This window comes from Lutjanus erythropterus, chromosome 3 (genome assembly GCF_056507025.1).
Source record: "Lutjanus erythropterus isolate fLutEry1 chromosome 3, fLutEry1.hap2, whole genome shotgun sequence".
Lineage (NCBI taxonomy): Eukaryota > Metazoa > Chordata > Actinopteri > Lutjaniformes > Lutjanidae > Lutjanus > Lutjanus erythropterus.
In genome coordinates, this window is record NC_139319.1 from 21864845 (window position 1) to 21888272 (window position 23428).

The 23428-nt window shown below is 40.0% G+C and overlaps 1 protein-coding gene across 1 annotated transcript; it reads right to left on the reverse strand.

Moving 5' to 3' along the window:
- Window positions 1–569: 569 nt before the first annotated feature.
- klf3 (Kruppel like factor 3 (basic)) lies at window positions 570–23036 on the reverse strand. Its single transcript, XM_084715403.1, has 6 exons — window positions 22738–23036; window positions 9853–9913; window positions 8824–9376; window positions 7419–7560; window positions 3814–3980; window positions 570–3297 (listed from the first exon to the last, which is right to left on the reverse strand). The coding sequence occupies exons 2-6, from the start codon at window positions 9892–9894 to the stop codon at window positions 3116–3118; spliced, it is 1086 nt and encodes a 361-aa protein (XP_084571529.1). The 5' UTR covers window positions 9895–9913; window positions 22738–23036; the 3' UTR covers window positions 570–3115.
- Between the last annotated feature and the right edge of the window lie 392 nt (window positions 23037–23428).

Consider the following 23428-nt stretch of genomic DNA (forward strand, 5'->3'; position numbering starts at 1 on the left):
TCTATCTATCTATCTATCTATCTATCTATCTATACACACGCACACATACATATGTGTGTGTATATACACACACACACACATACACAGTCAGACCTGATCTTTGTTTTTGTTGTCATTGTCACCACCTGGCTCAAGTCCGGCAAAAAAAGGGAGGCCACACACACAGATATGACAATCAAAGTTGATTTATTTAACTCAAATCAAATAAGCAAATTAGATAACCTATGGGATGTTTGTAGGAAAGTCATCAGTCATGTTAGGAGTGTACGGATGGGTGAAAGGGTCGTCACATCATAATGATGTCAGTTACATTTGGTTCAGTCAAAGCTTTGTAATATTAAATCATCAATCTTTGCTCACTAAATCTGAGCCTTTCTTACCATCAGTTGTGCATAACTGCAGCTTTTATGAACTTTTTAAAATGAAAAATGTGAAATTATTAGTTATCTTATTGGTATCAGCCGTGAGATATCTGAATTAATCTTCTGTCAATCAACTCATCTACTAAAAACTCCATTAACTGTTTCAGCACAAACACACACAAGGAAAAGTGAAGACACAGCACTCCATTCTGCAAATATTATCAATAAGTTTATTAAGTGGTATGAATATTCTGTTTTAAAATAAATGCAACATTGCAGATAGATCTGTACAGTTATATGTTCACAGTTTTACATGTTCCCTTTGAATTGCCAACGTTTAGATTAAAAAGAGAGAGGGTTTATTACAGACACAACATCATAGAAATGTATACTATCCATTATTATGAGAGTATCAAAAATCATGCTTAATAAAAACCTTTAATTGCCCTTTCAGTCTAATAATCACTTATAAAATATATATTATATTACAACTTATATTTGCAGAGATACAAAAACATTTACAAGCAAACGAATAACCCGGGGCAAACGCAGATCAGATGAGCCGCTACATTCGTGTGTGTGTGTGTGTATGTGTGTTTGTGTACATGTGAATAAAAGAAAGCATTACACCATTTTCTGGCATTAAATGACAAATCAAGACACCTGTTCAATGTTTCGGATCGAGCTGACCAGCAGAAATGAATAGAAAAATCTGATGTGATTAAAAAATGTTTGGCTTTGGGAAAGTTTTATATATATATTTATATATAAAGTGCACATTGGAGACATGTACAAAGACGCGATAAAGAAAACTATTTTGTTCTCCAGAAATTGTAAAAACAGAAAGTTGTGCTCTAAAATCTTGGTGGAATTCAAAAAATGACTTTTGATTAAGAAAACTTTGGAATTAAACAGAATCTTCGGTGTAATCACATATCCTGTAAGGAGGGCTAGAATAAAACTCATCTGCTCGTAAATAAACAAAGCTTAAAGAGCATTTTTCCCTGCTTTGCACTTTGCATTTTTCCCATATAAAAGTGTCATAGAATAAAAAAAAGGCTACTATGGTGTCACATCACAAACCAAACAATACCACATATAGATACATAAACTTGATATAAGACATTTTCATTGCTTCTACCCTTAAACCAACCGAGTGGTGTCTTTTCCTCACTAACACAATAATGCCCCTGTGCAGCAACGTTCACATTTCTGAATTAAAACATTAAAAACACTTCACTCTGACAACGAATGAGACCCAAAGTCCCCCTTTTTTTTATTTAACCCAAATGCCAAAAAGCACACCAGACCGAGGCTGCTTTTATTAAGTGCATGTTTTCTGCTGTGTGTGCATGTATGTACAAGAGGAAAGCAAGCATTAGCTACCTGTTTGTTTTTTTTTTAAAGTCACTTCATGATGTAAGCTTGTGCACGTCATAGACAGTAGAAGAAGTGGGCAGAGATACCTGGTCTGAAAAGTCGAGCCTTAAACCTGCATGCTTTCTAATGGCCAGCAGGGGGCGACTCCACTGGGCGCAAAAAAACAGTCTGATTGTATGAACTCTTAGGAGAAAATGACCCTATTTCTACACTTCATACACTTGATTTATTATGTCAGAAAACAGTTTATTAATGAGTTTATGATCTCAATCGCCAGTTTCAAGTCTTAGAGTAAAACAGACAATAAAGCAGGGTACGCTTTACTCACAAAACTCAGACATAACTGTCAAATTAGACAGTATTGATCAAATACAGATCAAGAGTTTTGTTGCTACATTGCTTATGTATCAATTAAAATATATAAACATAATTTTGTGTACTATCTAGTTTTAATATTAGAAGATTGTTAATACATCCATGGGAAAATTCTGACCAGTTGACTGCCATTATTTTGTGCTGAACCATCCAAGTTGCAGTACATCAACCACCAACTCCATGCTCTTGTCAGTACTGCGCATGCTCTGGCTGCAAAAAAACAAGATGGCGGCCCCCATAAATGCCAAACTCTTCGAAACAGTAGTCCCCAAATCCAAGGATGTAATGGCTGCTCTGTCCACTAATTATTCTACTGTCTATGGTAGAGGCAGATGAGGTGTGTGGTGTTTTAATGTGGCCGTCCATGAAGGAGGAGTTAGCATTAGCATTACGACTCACAGGTAGCTGAAGAAAGCTGATGTATGTATGACACGATGCACAGTAGGTGTGTGATGATACATTCTGGATAGTTTCACATTATATTGGCCTAGCTAGCAAAGAACGTGTGAGTTTGTGTGTTTAAGTCCACAATCTTTTCTTGAACGCATGCAGAGAAATGAGAGCTGATGTTGCAAAAAGAAGTTTGAGCATGCCGTGTGCAGAGTCTGTGGCTTAAACTGAGCGGGTGATGGTGCAGTCTGGTCCTGCAGCCACAGGAGGGTGCTGCTCTCAGGCCAGCTGAGATGCTGCATCCTGTTTTTTATATTTATAAAAAGTGTCTGGACCTTCCAACAACCTTATGTGTATGATAATGTCAAAATGAGCTGATGATAAATCTGCAAAAACTGACGGATGGTGCGACAACAGCTCATATTCAGGCTAATGAGGTGAAAGGGTCTAAACTTGCACCCTGAGGAACATTTCCCTCACCCGCTCCCTGTCGGAGTCCAATGTGTAAGGCCAGCTCTTTAAAAATCCCCCCCTTAAGTCAAAGTGGTACAGTCCATCACTGAAACAAGCACCAAGTTGCTTTCAAGCTGCCCGGTGGAGGGAGGGTTTCACACCAGGAGGTGGCGTTTCTTGTGCAAAGCCAGATGATCAGAGCGGGAGAAGCTACGTTCACAGTCGGGGCACTGGAACGGTTTGACTCCTGTGTGCTTGCGGAAGTGTCTCGTCAGCTCATCCGAACGTGCAAACTTCCACGTGCAGCCTTCCCACATGCACTTGTAGGGCTTCTCACCTGCACACAGAGAGAAAGAACAAATCAATGAAAAGGCTTGTAAACGGTGATGTGTGTATAGACTGGGAAACTCAGTGAGCAACAACTGAAATTTCAATGTTGAAAACCTTGAAATTCAAGTTGAAAACTGTGATATTCAGACTGTTAGTTTTTTTTATTTTTCATTATTCTTTATTTTTTAATTCGTTTTATTAGTCTGAGGTCTGAGTCTCACACCTCTTTTTGCCCCTTTTCAACCAGCTAACATACTTTTACAACATCTAAGTCACAAAATACAAATTTGTTTAATGATTTTGATAATTTTTATTCAGTTGTAGGCTGAGAGATGATATTAATTAGTGTGAAGATTTCAATTGCTTTCAGCTTTTTAGAGGATGAAAAATATCACTAATGCAAATTCCTGTGAAATATGGTCCAAATAGTTGGTGAACAAAAATCTGAACATCTTTTCACCGGTGACCAAATTTGTCTTTAATCTTTTCACTGGAGGATGCTTGACTGTGAATCGAGGCTTACCGGTGTGTGTCCTGCGGTGTGCTTTGAGGTGGGAGCTTTTGGTGTACACTTTGTTGCAGCCGGAGAAGTCGCATCTGTGGATTCGCCGCTTCTTCAGTGTGTCAGGAGATTCAGCAGGGAGAGGATGCTGTGTGGCCGGGTGAACTATTACTGATGGGTTGTTCCCCCTATGAGAGCCAGAGAGGAGATCGAATTAGAGCCGCTACTTTCAACCACTGGGCTGCAGCTCAGCTAATAATTTTATATCTAAATCTAAAAGAATTCACATAAATTTAAAAAAATGTCAAATTGAAATACATGATTTCAGTGACCAGACCGCATCATGACACATCATCAAGTAGAGACAAAGGTGTTTTGGTATCAGATGCAGTGACACAAAATAGATCATTCTTTTGAGACAAAAGGTGACTATCCTGCACCAGTAAAAGCTCCACAGTGTGTGGTGAGGAAACATGACCTTGTTGAAATTCTGTCACAGCTGAGGTTATTCTTTTCTCCCTTCTTTGTCATATGTCATGTTTTTTTTTTCTCATTTATTTGGGAGGGTTGGTCCTCAGAAATTCTTTAAGGATGAGAAGTTCATTCACTGAGTTTGAGCTGCTGCTTTATCTGATTTGACCAGAAGAGGGCGCTGGTGTCAAATAACACCTCCCTTCGTGATGTTGAAATCTCACTGTAAACTGAATTCAGTTGCAGGCTCTCTCCCAGTGCAATAACAACCTCTACCAGTCAGGAAGTTGAAAAACACCTCCCGCCTTTTTCCAGGCCACCACGCCTTTGCTTAGTCCTGTCACCTCTCTCATGTTTTGTTGTTTCCTTTCAACCATTCAACAAATTCATTCACTGGAATCTGATGCAAATTCTCTGACACACAGGTGAAAACAAATAGCTCTAGAAGTGTGAAAACCATAGATGCAACTTTGCAAAACTCTCTCCAGACTCATATTGAGCTTCAACAAGCCCAAGAATATTAGGTTTCTAACACTCTGTGCCCTGTGTGTGGGCCTGTGCGTGCAAAAATAGAGCGTTAAAAATCCATCAAACTACAACAGAAAACAACAGAATAGAGTAGAAAAGCGACGTTAAGTGTTTTACAGTCAAAAAAGAAAACAAGAGGGAGTTATCTTTCTGCACTATCATTAAAGAGTGTGTGTGTGTGTGTGTGTGTGTGTCAGTGTGTGCGCGTGTGTATGCATGTGTGTGCAAGCATAAGTGGCAGTTGAGAGCAGGTGTCGAGTGTTGAAATATGAATCCCTCACAGATCAGTTCTGCATAAAGGAATGTGCAGAAAATCCCCTGCGATACACACACACACCATTTCAGTTCGCACACACCCAATCATTATTATACACGTTAAGAAAACATGACCTATTTACCATATACACAATGTATATTTACATGATTCATGCGTGCGGTGATGACAGATGAAGACACACCCATTTTTTTTCCCTTAGGGGTCCAATTAGTTCATGGTTGTCAGGGCAATGACAACTAGTGATGGGAAGCAGGAACTAACTGCCAACATTCCCAGATTATTTCATGTATATCCCAACTGCAATTATATTTTTGAGGAAAACTTTGTTGAAGAACAACTAGGGTACAAAACAGATGACGACGGGAGGCAAGGAGGAGGAGGAGGAGGAGGAAACAGGATGGGGGGGTAGAAGAGGAGGGCAAGAACGAGTGGGAGATGCTGGACAATGAGCGCTAAAAAGTACAGGAAGTGCAAAGCGAGGACAGAAAGAAAGAGATGGGAAAGGGAGGAGGAAGAGGAGCGGAGGAGGTGACAGGCTGAAGATGGCTGATATGAGGCTGTGTGGCTGACTGGAAGGTGATAAGAGGAGGCGGTAATAAGAGGTGTGGCTGATGGATGCGACTGTAAATGACCAAATAAAAGACGCCACAGTGGAATGAAGGAATCTGACACTCCCCCCCCCCCCCACACACACACACAAACACACACACACGGAGTTCAGTGTGTTCATGACATTTGTCGTGCTACTGCTCCTGTCTTGTCTCTGTACATGAGAGAAACTCATCTCTAAGTGTCTTTGAGCTGCTCTTAGCAAACATCTGCTCACCCACATTCACACTGCATCAACAAAAAGAGGCAACAGAGCTTGGAGAGACAGTTTATGTACATTTTTCTTTTTTGTTTTTACTTCACGACTGCTTTGCTAATTTAAAAATCTGTTTCCCATGTCAATAAAGCCCTTTGGAATCAAACTGAATTGAATCAAAATAATGTTGGTCTTTGCATATTTTCCAATATTTTTTTCAATGGCATGAATGGCAAATTTATCTTTTAGTTTTACTGAGCAGACTGATTTTCTAAAAGCAGGGTGGCTGTTGTACCTAAACTTCTCTACCAAACTAAGTCATTTTGGACATTTTTGCTTTAATTAGATAATATACAGTAGGGAGTTAACAGGAAATGTATGTCATTATATTTGCGTCTCAGACAGAGAAGGCAAATGAGTAAAACTGAGTGAGAGAAATTATTATTTTGTGGTTATGGATATAAAATACATTTACTGAGAACAGATTAAATTATTCTTTCAGAAGAAAAAACAAAAGAAAACATACAGAGCTGGGGAGGAGGGTGGAATTTGTAAATCTGTAAGGTAAAAATGTCAATATTCTCTGAGATTATCAAGTTATAAATATGTGACAACTCTCTGAGATTAGTTTAGGAGTTTAGCAGAAAAAACAAGTAAAAACAGAGTTTTTTTTTTTTTTATTTATGCAAAGTTCTTTGTGTCAAGACGAAGGTATGCTGCCTTCAAATAGAGCCGTGTTTACTGTGTTCATAAAACGAGTCCATATGACTGTTGTGGTATTCACAACCTTGTAAGTGAAAAATTTAAAAAAAAAAACAAAACTTTGAGGTTTTGAGTCGAGTACATAACTTCTCACGAGTTCCATCTGAAGGCAGCATTTAACACTGATCAATCTGTCTTACCTCAATACATTTTAACAACCACTATTGAGGAAATGATTACCAAAAAAATAAGTTTCTTAAGAATTACTGAAAAATTCAACTTTGTCCAAACTGCTGGAGATTTAGACACAAAAGAATAAAGTAGTTCTGTGGCAACAGTGATCAGAAAAAGTGGTGGTAATGTGTTTTCTTTTCTTCTCAATCGACAACCAGTCCATCATTTACCACGTAAGTCTCATTAAACTGAGTATTGATAACCCTGCGAGCATTATGGAGCACTTTTTACTGGTTATTGTTCCTGTATAAATCAATTTTATTTCACTCAAAATAAGCTCCACATCTTTTCCCTGGTCATGTACAACCCCCTCTACAATAACAGACAATGCACTAAGGAATAAAACAAAAGGGGCTGTTTTAGTATCAGTACCAGTAAATCATTTCAAACCTGGTATTGAAAAACTTCAAATGATACCCAGCCCTAGTTTTGGGACTCCACCTGAATTATATATATAAAAAAATCCCAACAGGAACAGATCTTGATTGGTTGAGAATCAGACTCTGGCCACCACTTCCATATACAGTTAAAGGGGAAGTTCTGCGGGAGGCAGTGAAACGTTTGGTGCTTCTTTCAAAACTTCTGTGAGTGTGTTGGTATGTCACTGACCCGTATTCATGCGGTCCATTCCTGATGACTGATGATTTCACCTCATGGAGGTCATGAGCGAGCTCAGGGCGAGGCTCTGTTTTGATTGGCTTGTGCAGGTCGTGGGCGTCGCCTCGCAGCTCCAGGGGCTTCATAGAGGGAACTGCGTAGAGATATTATAATCACCAAATGCGAGCTAACAACTACTTGAAGGACTGTCATTAAGTTTTGTAGACATTCATAATCCCCAGAAGACAAATCCTAATGACTGTAGTGATCCTAATCTAATCTAATCTAATATAATCTAATCTAATCTAATCTAATCTAATCTAATATAATATAATCTAGCTCCATCATTCAGTAAAAACTTTCATTTGTCCAAAACTTGAACTTTGTTTTTAGTGCTGATTAACTGTCTATTACAAAATCATTTTTTAAAATCTAAATAGTTTTTGTCTAATTTGGGGTTCTACATTTTTACTGCAGAATATTTCTCTACTTTTAATATCAGTGCTTTTTTCTTTTGTTTTTGTTTTTATGCTACTACATGTGTCTTTCTAGGAGTAAGGACACTATGATTAAACTGTATCTGTCAGTTATGCATGCATGCATTTTCAGATTCTCATGCACATCATATATATAAGATTCAGAGGGTTGACCTCTGTGATTTTCAGTAACCTCCATCTAACCACAGAAAACAGGAAAAAAATGGCTTTCCTAAGAGACAAGAATCTGTCGAAACTGATATTCTTAGAACAGAGGAGAAGCACTTCCTCATTTTTTAGTAAAACAAATATATGTATTTCATTATAATTTAAGAAGAAAGTTGGAAACTTTTTCTGAACGTCACGTCTATTACTGTTACTGGAATTGTTTTGCTTTCAAGATCATGGACAAAAACAATATCCTTTATTTTAAGAAACTATCAAGTTAAATGTGTATTTTTTAATTGATGTGTAATATGATACTCTAAATAGTTTCTTTTTTTTGAAAATCTTGTTATACTGTCATTGTACCACTTTTTTTGTAAATTAAAAAATATTGCCATTTATTATATGTCTTTGTTGAAAAAGTTGCATCTGATTGGTCAATTACTGCATTATATGGTCTGTTATCTCTAAATACCAGACCACCGCTATGGATAAAAGACTGTTGCTATGAACACAGTTCTGATCATAGACTCTGGAGGATGTGAAACCAGTGAGCAATAAAAACATTTTAAATCAGTTAAATCAATTTTAAACCAATATTTTGTTGCAGCATTGATTTTTTTTTTAGCAAGCTGTAGTGTAATAAGCAGGATAATGTACAGTGAGCAGGTCATTATTTCACAATAATGATCCACTCACTGTACACTATGTCATGTTAATTTAAAAATCAACTCAAATTAAATCTAAATTGAGTAAAACAATAAGCAAGGCTTCACCTGTGTTGTGGTCCCTGCTCCGGTGATGGTCGTCGTCACTGGCAACAGGCGGGCTCACCATTATTGGCTGATGCAGGTGGAGCAGAGGGGGATAGAGGACTGAAATAGGCATGACCGGAGACACCATGACCCCTGGCCCCTGAATAACCCCAGAGCCCGGGTTGATCCGAGGAGCCACCATGGTTAGGTAAGGAAGTGAGGCTGTGGGCGACGGCAGAGTGTGGGAGGGTGAGGACCGCAGATGAGAGTGTGGCGGGGAGCAGCGGGGGGAGGCGCGGCTCGCCGTGCTGTAGGGGGAGGGCGGGGAGCTGCGTGAGGAGGAGGCCGGGGAGGAGGCGGAGGAGCAGGGAGGGGAGGAGGAGGAGGAGGAGGTGGACGAGGAACGCTTGCTGACGGACAGGTCCACAGGCTCCAGCTGGGTGTGTTGTGTGGGGTTGCTGGGGGTGTGGGACTGGGAGAAGGCGTGCATGTGTGTGGGATGGTAGAGGTGGGTGGGATGGGAGAAGATGACTCCGTATGGCTCCGGGGTTTTCACTAACGTGGGGTAGAATGACTGTGGAAGGAGAGGAGAGGATGCAGGAGAAGGAAGCAGTGAAGGGGACAAAAGAGCAGAGAGTTAAAAAATTTCCGTTCTGCCTTGAATAACAGGGAAAACATGTTTCTGCCACACAAACAACTATAGCCAGCCAAAAAATTTAAACCCCTCTCTGTTTGGGAGCGGATAACTGTTATGTCTCAGGGTACAGTGTGTGTGTAAGTGTGTGTGTTCATTAGCCTGCTGCCTGGCAGTGTTCGCACCCATTGTATGCAAATGTCCACTGTACAGCAGCCTGTTTGTCCAGGAAGAGCAGGAATGTGGGAACCAGTCTGTCTAGACACGTAGCAGGCAGTGTGTGTAGGTGTGTGCGCATGTGTGTGTGCGGGTCAAAGTTTCTACATGGCATCAAAAACAAGTCCAGGCATGATGGGAGCAACCAAACACAACCAAGCACCCAAAGCTACATTTAGACAAACACACATGTGTCTTACCGTCTCCATGTCTGTCTTCAGAGGGTAGTCATACATCAGCATGGCTGCACAGGCCAGGCTCCTACAAAATAAAACACACAGCCATCAGTACACATGATTAATACATAACAACAGATTATTTTAAGATTAATTTCATTTATTTAATGTTCAGTTTGGTTCATAATGAAAGCTAATAATGACCCACAACCAGTGGTCGAAGTCCTCAGATCACTGACTTCAGTAAAAGTCATTTGAAATAAATAACTACAAGGAGATTTTAACTTGTTAAAAAACCATTTCATTTTAATACCGATGCCTCTGCATGAGACCATCAATGACAAGACTGTATATTTCTATATATTTATTCTTCCCTGCCACTGGGTCAGATTCTCTTTGAAATCAGACACGCAGACTGGAAGAGTCCATGTTTACATTTTCATAAGTTATGTTAGCCAATTAAAAAAGAAGCAGGAGAAGATTTTTCTTCAGATAATTTTATTTAATTTCATGGTTATTATGGTGGAAACACTACCACTTTTGTCCACAGAGGCCTCCAAAATCAACAAAATATAAATGTTCCTTGTAGCTTGAGAGGAAATACTCCATTAAAAGTAAAAGTCTGGCATTTACACCACAACTTAAGAAAAAGTACATTTGTGTTATCAGTTAAATGTTCTAATGAAAATGATGATAGACAGTTGAGAGGTTCTGAATCTACAGTAGGAGGGTGTGGGCCTTTCCAAAGGGTCACAAGACAAATCTGAGGGGTTGGAGATGATAAATGGGGTCGACAACTCAACTAGACACTATGATATATATAATAATGTGCTATATATTTTATTATATTATATTTTCCAGTGCAAACTGCATTGTATGTATGTATTTATTTTACATAATGTTATGGATTACTAGTATTATTCTATTCATCTAGTTAATTTACTTTACTTACTATTGTCTTTGTTTTTTATACCTATTATTTGGCTGTGGGTGTGAGTGCCTCTCAAGTTGTTTTTGTTCCTGTTTATTTCTTTGTGTCCTGTTATTGCACTGATCAAAAGTGGTGCTCATAACTTTTGTTATATTAGTACAATAAAAATAAATCTTTCTTTCCTATTCTATTCTGTTTGTTGTATATAAAATGAATATTAAAAATGTAACTAGTAACTACAGCTGTCAGATAATTAAATAGTGCAGTAAAAAGTATATTTCCCTCTAGAAGCATAAAATGGAAATATTCCAGTAAGGTACCTCAAAGTTGTACTTAAGTACAGCACTTAAGTAAATGTACTTAGTTACTGTCCATAGCCCTGTTTTACTTTTAAAATACAATAAACAGTAAATATGATTATCTTATTTTTTAAGTCAGAAGAAGAAGATAAAGACTGCTTCAAGTGACATGTATAGACATGCACATACGTACACATGCGCTCTTTAGAAGTTTGACAAGTAAATCACAGAGGGAAAGGTGAGACTGAGAAGGGTCTGTTGTTAAGTATAGGTGCCTGAAAAGAGTCTGAAGTGTGTGTCACTTCCAGTAAATCACATCAGACAATAGTCAAACATAACCTTTCTGTCAGATTTTACACATTCTCTCCTCCTCTCTACTTTTTCCGCGTCCACCAGAAGCTGTTCTTCTTTCAAACTGCAAATCATGTCTGTCTCACAGATTGTCAGCTCGTGTAAAAAAACAATTAACAGTTGGGTGTCGCCCGTAAACACAACCTGCCGCCTGCTCACACAATGCCACAGACAACTTTATGACGGGTCATTTTACAAGAATTTGAGACAGTCAGAGGTGTGATGTGACTAAAAACTGCCCAGTGTCAAAGAGTAGACAGCGGCACATCTCACACATTTCAAACAGGCGCGCACACACACCACCTATGAAGGCCTGTTGAGTGTTTGGACGAAAAGCGTGTGAGGTTTCAAAGGTGGTTCCAGTTACCTTGGCTTTGAATGGCCAGGTGCAGCTGTGATGACTCTGTGTTTGTGCCTAAACGAGTGTGTTTATGATACTGTGTGTGTGTGTGTGTTCACTGGAGCATTAAGGCAACATGAACTGTCAAAGAATGTACCCTGAGGGAGCCTGAGTGTGTGTGTGTGTGTGTGTATGTGTGTGTGTGTGTGTGTGTGTGTGTGTGTGTGTGTGACCTGATTAAAGTCCACAGTCTGGAGACAAGTTAGCCTTTAATTATTAACAAATGGGCAAGAACACAGGCCGTCACACCCTAGCGCACACACATAAACAAGCGCGCGCACACACACACACACACACACACACACACACACACACACACACACACACACACACACACACACAGTCCAGATGGGGATCAGACCAATAGGAGAGCAGGATGCTTGCTTGCTGGGTCAGGAAGGGTGTGAACATGACGACTGATGCCTCGCCCTTCGCCCGACTCCAAAGAAACAAAGAGACGGCAGTCAGGTGGGGACTCTGTGTATGTGTGTGTGTACATATGTCTTTCAGGGTGTGTTTTCTAATCCGGGTTTGTATTGTGTTGTAGTTCAACTGGAGGTCAAGCAGTTGTTCTATTGTGGCTGTGAATCACACATAGAAAGGCGATAATTTGAGCCAGGTTGTGCTGTATTAAGCACAAACAGATAGATCACGAATCAGGAAAGGGACAAAAAAAAAAGCAGTAGTGTAAGTATACAGACAGGTATTTTCCCTATAGATACACAAAATTCAAAATGTCCAGAAGACAGCTTGGGTTTTTAAAAGTCAGTCACTATTGTGGAAGTCCCCACACCTTACATCTATCCATTTAAATATTTTGACTCAGCTACTGAAACAGCAATGCAGTGAGCGCTTGTACTGAAAGACTCCTGCAAAAGACAAATCTCATCTCACCATCAATCACATTTGCAAAAAAAAAAAGACAAAGTGCAATGATGGAAAGCACCAGGAAACAGGCCCAGACAATGTAATCCGACTACACTCACAGCTTTAAACTGAAAGTTCAGGTCCAGTCCACTAATGACAATTATTTTTTGATTAGTGTAAAAAATGTTAGAAAATAGTACAAAAAGTTCCCAGTAGCTCCCACAGTCCACTGTGACATCTTTAAATTCTTGTTTTGTCTGACCCACAGCCAAAAACCCAAACCCTATACTTTTAACGTGTATATGAAGTTTATTTATTATATTTTTGTGTATCCACTAACTGGTACATAAAACATTGTAATCTAGTTACAGTAAGCAGGGTTAAGTGTTTATGGATGTATTTTTGTAACTCCTCCTGTGGGCAACATAACATGACAATATGCATGAATGGATGAAAAGGCCAACTGAAAGCATCTGTTTCATGTGTTTCTTTGCTACAGTCAATCATATGACTACGAAGAGACATACAATTACTACAAAGAAACACAAAAGTACCACAAAGAGGCAAAAAACTACCACATGGAGGGAACTATGACTAAGAGTAGACACAAAACCATCACAGAGAAATTTAAAACTACCACAAAGAGACATAAAAAGTACCACAAAGAGATGCGAAGGTGCCTCAAAGAGTCACAAACAACTACAAAGGGAAACAAAACTATGACAAAGAGAGATAAAGAGACACTGTATCTCTTTCAATCGTGGTGTACTTCATGTAAAGGACGGGTGCGGGCCTTTTACCTGCCTGTGCCTAAGGGCTTGTTGTCACATAATCTATCCATGACAACACAGTAAAACGCAGGTGTAATAATTTAAAATAAAAATATTAAAATCTTTATATTAGAAGTTATAATTACTGACTAATCTTGCACATTAATAAACACTTGAATGTCTATATAGCTGCATGACAAACGCATTGTGTGTTTTAAAATGTTCGAATCTTGAAAATGCAGGTACTTTATGTGTTACCACATATTATATTTATGATTATAGAAAAACTGTGAATACTAGCAAATCCTCACATTGGAGAATGTGCGCATCTAAAACAAAAAAAAAACTTCCATACTCAAATACACACTGTGTACTCAAACTCAAAGTGAGTCAGGACCTTATTTAAACTCTGAAATACAATAACTGATCTTGTCACTGCAGGGCTCACTTACATGTGTGAACACATGACTCACGTGTATCTATATGAGCAGATGTTCATGTGCTGGAGAAAATGTCATCACTAGCTCCAGGAACATCAGTTACCTAAATTCATCTCTTGCAAAAACCCCTGCAGCACTTGGTGTACATTTAAATCCTCGAAAGTACATACCATTCGTCTCAGCGTTCACCTGTCGGGTCTGCTAGCATGAAGAGACTGATTTATGTAGTCTGAGACACTTACAGTTTAGTGGGCTAAACCCGCCTGTCATTGGTCTAAGTAAACACGAGGCAATCTGTGTGATGGTAGCAGAAATTCGGGTTACACAGTGGCTGCAGCAGATAATTAATGATTGTTTTAATCTGCATGGAGGTGAATTCCAGGTGGTTTGGGTTTACCACACAGGGAAGTGAAGAGGGGAGAGTAAGCAGGCAACATGTGACAGCAGGATGGCAAGTAGGGAGACCTGTCCTTGTGAAAAAGACAAACTTTCCCTCGGGGTGTATCATAAAAAGTATAAATACAATGACACACAGAAAGTTTAGACAATCACAGGAAAGAAATTTAATTTAGCGGTGCAGCATCCTCCTCAGTTACACCTCCACAAACCATACGGCCTCAGGAGAGAAAAGACAGTTTGCAGCTGGAGTTGTTGATTTGTGTGTTAGTCAGTGTTGCATCTAGAGCTGCAATGATTAGACTGGAAATTAATCAGCAGCAACTATTTTAATAATTTAAGCAAAAAAATCTTATTAGGATTTGCTGCTTTTCTTTGTCCTACATGGCATTAAATTGAATATCTTTGGGTTTAACATCTTTAAGAAATTGTAATGACAATTTGTCACTATTTTTGACAAGACAAAGACCAAATGACACAAGGAATAGTTCTGATTATTTGAAGTGGGGTTGTATGAGGTATTTTTTCATAGTCAGTATATTGGTGAATGATGGCAGTCAGCATGCCCCCACACTGAGGAAGCAGCAGGAGGACCAGTGTAGGAAGCCAAATAATGTAATGTACGCTCTCTCCAAACTAACCAAACTCCACCAGCTAACAGTGATTTTATCTCACAGAACACATGAGTTGCAGGTCCATCACCGACTTGATCTGTAATCCGAGGCAGAGGTGGACCAGCAACTCCTGTGCTCTGTGAGTTAAAATGACTGATTTCACCAGTGGAGTCTGGTTGAGTGAGATAAAGCAATATTTGGCTTATATCTTGCCTGATGACATGGTAGAGCAGAGACAATATTCTAAATATAGTGTACACTTCAGCTGGTGGCTAACATACGTTTTAAGCAGAACATTACTTAGCTTCCTGCTATGGTACTAAACTGTGGGTGTGTCAACCGCCATCTACTGCAGATAATACGGATAAGTACCTCATACAACCCCATTCAAATAATCCATTCAACCTTCAACTTCAATTTATTTTATTTTGGCTTCTGAAATGCTAATGGTCAAAACAACACATTAGAAGATGTTATATTGAGCTTTAAGAAATTGTAAAGACAATTTTTACTATTTTTGATATTCTAAAGACCAAGTGATTAATTCATTAATAAAAAATAATAATATAATATACAGATGGATTAATAATAAAAGGTGCTGTGACAGCTTGAGTTTTATGACTGATCTGCCAACATTTTTCTGTAAGATAGAAATCAGACAGATGTTGCACCTCTGCTTCATCAAAGCATCTGTAGAGCCCTCAGATGTAAAAATCAAAGGACACACACTGTGAAATGAGGGGGCCAGTGTGTACAGCTGCACCTTTTTGGTGCATAAGTAGCCCTACCTGGGCTGTTGAGGACTATTTTCTCCCTGTGCGCTCTACATGTGGGTGTGTTTGTTTGTGCATGTCAAGTGTGGTCTGCAAATATTGTCCTTCTATGTCAGTAGAGCTACTGTGTACTCAACCCCAGCCCACTCAGCAAACACTTCGTACACCCCTCTCTCTGTCTCTCTCCACCCTTGGACTCTTCTTCTTCTACACCTCTTCTTCTTCACTCGCTCCTCAGCAATCACTCACGTCTTTACTACTGTATTTATCTGAACCACACACCACCCCGCACTCTTTTTCTCTCTCCCTCTCTATGAATGATATAAAACAACATGACTGAAGGGGAAAATATTGTGGCTTGGAGTCCCTGGCTACTGACTCAACCACACACACACACACACACACACACACACACACACACACACACACACACACACACACACACACACACACACACTTCTACACACTCACAGCCGCACACCAAGTTTCTGCTAGCTCAACAGAATACACACACTAAATCACTAAAGGACTAAATTATTACAGACACGCACACATGCTCCAACGCACGCAGACACAAACGGGGCTGCACGCACACACATATACACACACCCTCTAATGGCAACAGGCTGGAGATGATGAGATCACCAGAGAGACCAGAAACCTCCAGACAACAGCTTTGTCCAAGAACACGCCGCAACACACAGACACACACACACACACCACACACACACACTTAAAGCCTCAAGTTCACTTCTTGTGCCTCTTTCGCCTCTTTTCTCTTCTCCACCTCTTTTACCTTCTCACCTGGTGCACTGTCTTACACCTGATGACAAACTCATCTCAGACAGGACCCAGTATTCAAATTTCGCTGCTTCATACTGTCTCACACCCTGTGACCTATATTTAAAGCCTTGGGGGATACACGCACTGATGAAACTTAATTTAAGAAACCAATTATGTGACTCATCAAGGTGGCAAGCTAATATTCCACCATTTAACTTTTCCTTTTTCTGAGCTCACCTCCGATCAGAGGTGAAAAGTAGAAGTAGTGATTCCATTTCTTTACTTATATAAAAGTGGAAAAGTACAGGTTCTGGAAATATACACAATGTATAAGTAGCCCTCTGAGGGACAGGAAGCCTAACTGAACCTCACCTTTACTCCAGGCTCCCTCTCCTGTCTGTCTTGTTACATCTTGTTTCGTCTTTAAAGTTGCTTTTCCTCTTTTTTGTGAGTCTTCACCTAAATGTAGTCACCTCAATTTAGCAAATGCTAAACACTTTACAAAGGGATACTCTTCTAGCATCATGGTAAAGTAGCCTGAGTACATAACAAAATATTCAAGAAATCAGAAAAGAGACCACTGTTCTTTCAATTATCTGGCCAACGTTAGGTTATCTCAGTCTTTCCCCTGGTAATACTTATCCATGGAAACCCTACACCAGGCCTAAGCTGACACCCCACCGGGCATAAGCATTGGGGATTTTTTTAAATTGTATTTTGAGACCTTTTTTTTTTTTAGCTACAGTTACAGTGGGATAAGTCAGTTGGAAACACAGACATAATGGAAGCAAAATCATCTGCTGGTTAGAATGTAAATACACTCATGAAAAACAGCAGGTGAGATCATGTTCTTGTGCACAGAGTGACGTTCAACACTTGATGTTTTCAACTATCACAACCAAGCCTTACCTAGCAATCTTAGCCAGCTAGCGGTAAAGTCAGTAACACAGATACAGATACTTTTTTTTTTGTGAGATTTAGAGATAATGTCAAGGGGCAAAGGAAAAAGTCAGGAGGCCTTTGACAGTTTTTTTCAACACTTGATGTTTCCAGCTATCACAAGCTAACATTACCTGGCAACCTCAGCTAGCTAGCCAAACAGTCAGTAACACAGATACAGAACTTCCTTTGTGACATTTAGGAGTACTGTCAAGGAGTAAGATTAGAAGCCCAGAACCGCTTAAACAGTTTTTCATGACTTGATGTTTCCAACTATCACAAGCTACTGTTACGTAGCAACCTTAGCCAGCTAACCAAACAGTCAATTATACAGGTAGAAACTTTCTTTGTGATGTATAAGGATAATTTCAAGGAGGAAGGGTGAAAGCCCAAAAGTCTTGGACAATTTTTCATCACTTGATGTTTCCAACCATAACAAGCTAATGTTGCTTAGCAACATTAGTTAGCTAGCCAAACAGTAACACAAACATAATACTGTCTTAGCGACATTTAGGGATAATGTTAAGGGAAAAAACCTTAGGAATTTTTTTTTTTCAGACAGCCAAATACTGGAGGTGATGGCAGTGAGGTAACATTAGTGGCTCCACTAAGTCAACAGTGTTAGCCCAGCCTTGGGTCAAAGAAGCGCAGTCGGTGATCACCTCATCCTCTGTAATGATAAGAGACCTGGCAAATTTTTTGGGGGAAACTCTGCATCCATAGAAACTGAATTCACTCTTGATGCGAAATGATCATAATCAATAATCCCCCTCAAAAGAATGAAAATTGAAGTAACAAACTTGTTTTGAAAATGTAAGAAGCAGAAAGCACACGTATTTGTGCTAAAATGTGCAGAGTAAAAGTACGAAAGTTGTCAGAATATTCAAATACAAATACCTGAAAACTCTACTTGACTACAGAAACAAAGTACTTCCCACTTCTGCCTCAGATGTAGTTGCGCCACACTCCTTCAATTGTCCTCGACTACTCACTCAAGTTTACCCCCTACTGTACCTCCTGCCCCCTAATTTCAACCCCTTACCTCACTTCCTACTCCCGACTCCCCTAATGACGCCTCCTGTGCTCTGACTTTGACTCCTCTTGCTGCTTAAGCCCCCTATCCTCTTATTTTGGCTTCCTATTCCCTCATCTTAGCTGCTTAGCCCACTCCTCCCATCCTCCAACACACACATGCACACACACACACACACACACACACACACACATACACACACACACACACACACACACACACACACACACAGAGGCATACACGTAGCCACCCCTCTCAGCTCCTCTCCAGCAGACTGTGGGCCTGCAGACCTCGGGGGGAAGCTAGAGGGGGCCGTCAGCAGGGGAGAGGAAACAAGATCCATCATCACATACGCATGCAAACACATGGATACACACTTTTAAAGACACACCACAGTTGACATAAGGCTCAAGCACCGACAAAGATACACACGTGTGTGCACCTCTTGTCAAAGAGAGCAACGTTTTGAGGCTTTCCAGACAACTGAGGAGGACGGAGGGAAAGAGAGAAGGAGAGGAGCTGCCAGAGAGAGAGAAGCGGAAGCCCTCAGAGTTTAGTCTGACTGTTATTATTTCCACACTGCGTGATGGGTCGGGGGGTGTAAAGAAGAGAAGGAGGAGGAGGAAGAGGAGAAGGAGGAGGAGGAGGAGAGTGAAGCCAAATGGGGGGTTGCTGCTGCAGGGGGCCTGTGGTTTCCTGTCTGAACCCCCCCTCTGCACCTCCCTACCCAAAGAATGAGAGGGGGGGAATAAGAGAGAGAGGAGAGAAAGGGCAAAGAAAACAGCCACTCTGACCAAACTATGTCAAAATGGAAGTGGAAAGAACAAGGCAGAGACAGAAAACGGGGAAGAAAACGAAGTGGGTTTCGACCAAAATATGACAAAACTTCAATCAACCTCAAACATGAGGAGGGGAGGGGGGCCGGCCGGCGGTGAGAAAGAGCTACACAGTCACAGTGGCTCAATCTAGTGGTTTAAAAGCGGTAACAGACACACAAGTGTGTGTGTGCTTTAACATGACTGTGTGTTCGCATGCGTGTGCTGGCACGCATGTGAAGTTGTGTAACGAGTTACAGCTTTTTACGTTTATGGCCGTCTGTGGACTGCAGTGTCCTTATTCCCTTAACTTCTAATGGAGAATCACCAACTCTTCAGCATCCAGGAGTTTAATGTTTAGCCCTAATGTTCCCGAGGACATGCTGCCCTTTGAGCAGTGTGCGTGTGTGTGTGTGTGTGTGTGTGTGTGTGTGTGTGTGTGTGTGTGTGTGTGTGTGTGTGTGTGTGTGCGCACTCTTGTGCATTTTGTTCCACCAGATAACATCAGCATGTTGATTCAGGAAAAAAAAGGCGTAAGGGTGGGTGGGGTATTTGGGGCGTGTGTGTGTGTGTGTGTGTGGGCATAAGTGTGTGTCAGCTCTAATGAGAGACAAATAATTAATAAAAAATAGAAAAAAGAGATCATCTCATCTTAATTTTTTTTTTTTAAACTTCTTCTAGAGCTACAAGCTTTGGACTGTAATATAACAAAGAAAAGAAAATTTTTAATCTGCCATCTGAAACACACACATCCAGTCTGAATGTAATTTTTCAAACAAAATAAAAACAGGCAGGTGCTTTATTATCTCACATGGCAGAGACAAACACCCAGGGGTCTGTAGCCAACAATGCTATTTGCACCTGAGGTGTAAACAGCTAAGGTGGCTATTTAGGGCAAACCATGACCTTTCCAAAGCCTAACCAAGTAGTTTTGTTTCATAAACCTAACCAAGTAGTAACCAAATAATAACAAAAAAGCAGATGCTATTTGCTCCTAGGGTGGAATTGCCAGTGTGACTATTTACACCGGCACGGAAGAGACAAACCATGATTTTTCCCTAAACCTAACCAAGACGTTTTATTGTCTAAACCTGACAAAACAGCGGCTGAAAACCAAAAATAATTAAAAAGGCAGATGCTACTTGCACCTAGGGTGCACTAGCCAATGTGGCTATTTACACCCAAGTTTATATAGCCTTGAATGGCAGAAACAAGCACCCATGTGTCCATAGTCAACAATGTTTGAATCTAGGCCTACTTACAGCCACATGGCAGAGACAAACCATGACTTTTCTCTTTAACTAACCAAGCAGTTTTGTTTTCTATACCTAAACAAATAGTTCTGTTGCTTAAACCTAACCAAACTGTGACGAAAAAATTAAAATAATAATTTTTAAAAACATAAATAACAGGTACCACTGACATATAATTTCACACTACTGTCAAATCTTAGTCCTCCAGGGCAGAACTCGAACCCTGCTCTCCCACAAGAAAGCTGTTGCTCTTTATAACTAAAATAAGGGTCTTGAGTGTGAATAGCCAAACTGCCGTGTGCCTGATTTGTCCGGGTGCAAATAGACACTCCATAAAAGACTGCTACAACATTGGTCAGTAGTTAACAAGGAACAAACCCTTGAAAATTGATTTCTTTTTACAGTTTCCTTCTTAAAAAATCTGTATTTCCCACAGAAAAGCTTTTAAAACTAAATCTGAACCACAAAGAGACAGTGAAACACTCGACTGAAACCAAACTGATGATGAAGTCTTGAGTGTTAACGGCTCTTTAAGGCAGGGTGAGAGAAAGTCTGGGGAACATTACTGATTGATTTACAAAAAACACACCAGTGAGGAGGTGACGGCGAGAGAAAAAGCCTAGCGAGAGAAAAAGTGTAAAGTAAGACAAAGAGGCAGAGAGGTCGCCCTCATTCCTCCCATTCACCCCCCACATTCACATCCCTCTCTCCTCCCTTCTTTTTCTTCCCTCTTTCTCTCTCTCTCTCTCACTCCAGGCTCTAAACAGGATAAGGGCTTCATATGCCAAGTGGAATGTGTGACGCAAGCCTCAGCCTTGAAACAAAGCACAGGAAACAGGGAGAGACAGAGACGGAGAAACAGAGAGAGAGAGAGAAAGAAAGAGATGTGTATTGTAAAAGGATGGATTGAAACAAGAGGACAAAGAAGTTCAGGTGTGACTGTTGAATCTCTCTCAGACGCGCACACACACACACACACACACACACACACCTCCTGTCACATGTGTGTGACACTGTCTGACACCAGGCAGCAGCATTGAGGGTCATCTCTCACTCTCTGATTCTCTGATTCTACATTAGAGCTGCAACAAATTGGTGATTAATTCATTAGTTGATCATAAGACAATTAGTTTTTCTTTCTCTTAAATTTTGATATTTAATTGTTTCAGTCATTCCTTAAGCAAAAATATTAAAGATTTGCTGGTTACAGCTTCTTAAGTGTGAGGATTTGCTGATTTTCTTTGTCATTCATGACATTTACGGGACAAAAGAAGCAATTTGAAGACGTCACTTTGGGCTCCGGGAAACTGAAATGAGCATTTTTCACAATTTCACAATTTTTTTATACACTAAAAAATTAATCAATAATGAAAATGATCATCAGTTGCAGCCTTATTCTGCGCCAGATTCAGTCTTTACTGACAGCCATTGATGAATTAATTTAATAAGATCGACCACCAGAGAAATAAAGTTGGATGACAGATAATCAGAACCAATTGTGCTTATCAGTGAATCATTAGTGGCTGCTTTTCTGTGTTTTATATGTTTTTAAATTAATTATCTTTAGATAAGACACTGAAAATGACAAATTTCACTATCTTTCTTGATATTTCTTGAACTAAATAAAGACTCTCTTCATCAAAAACTGAGTCCTATAACTGATCACATTTCAATATTAATCTCTATATCTAGACTATTTTAAACCACCTTAAAAATCACACATTATTGACAAATGTCTCTATCATTATAAGAGAGTCTCTCAGTCTCCTTCACAAGCCTGTATTTGACTGTTTTATATCTGAATTAATTAAACAACACTATGTTCTATAAAAGGCTCTAAAGGCTATAAATAGCAGTGTCTCTCTTTTGCCTGACTGAGGGGTTACATCAGTTATCATGCCAATAAATGTCTTTAAAATTACACCAATCTTCTTAATTTTCATAACACGAAATATGATAAAATGTTGATTCAAGGAACTGTCATGTAAACATCTTGGAGTTATTAACTAATTAAGATAATTAATCAGACACAAGCAGCTTGATCTCATTAAAAACTCTGAATTTATGGGCTTCTCCTCTCTCCCATAATAATGTTTGCTTTAATAAAACACAAATACGACCGCATATAATCTTTAAAAGACCACGCAGCAATTACAGACTTCACCACAGCACATCCGATAGGAAATAAGATCAGTGTGCCGACCGGGGTCAAACACACTGTAAAGTCTTACAGAGGAGGACTTACTGCTCAGATGGAGGAGGACAGTCTATTCCCAGAGGAGAGACGGTGGTTTGACTGCTGCCTTGCCGAACAGCTCAAAAAAACTCCTTGATTTTCTGTGATAAACTCAATGAGAGAAGTCCGGTGAAAAAGTGACGCAGGCGACGCTCCGCGCTCCTCTCCTCTGTGTCACTGACATCAGGCTGTAAAAACAAGACGGTCCAGTGATCGATGGCTCCACAAAACTTCCCTAAGTTACGAAACTCCCTCTCTCTCTCTCTTTCTCTCTCTCTCTCTCTCTTACTGTGTGTGTGTGTGTGTGTGTGTGTGTGTCTCCGTTTTTGTCGTTCAGAAACTGTTGCTGTCACATGATCCGCTGTCTGTCTGTTCTCCATGGGGTCGGGCCGCTGGGCGGGACCGGGGCGGGGTGGTCCAGCTCGTGTGTGTGCGTGTGTGTGTGTGTGTGTGTGTTGCAATTTTCTTTTCACGTTTGAAGAAGACAACAAGTCTTCTTGGAACAACTTTTGACAACAGCAGCGAGCTGTTATTATTGAACCTGTGTGGCAGCCTGTGTGTGTTTACTATGAAACTCTTCACTTGGCTTGTGCGAAATTTGGCTGCGTGACCTACATGGCGCATTGAAAAGTCCGCGATTTAATTATTTAATCATTTAACTAAACAAACAAACAAAAAGAAAAAGAAAAAAAAAAATCAC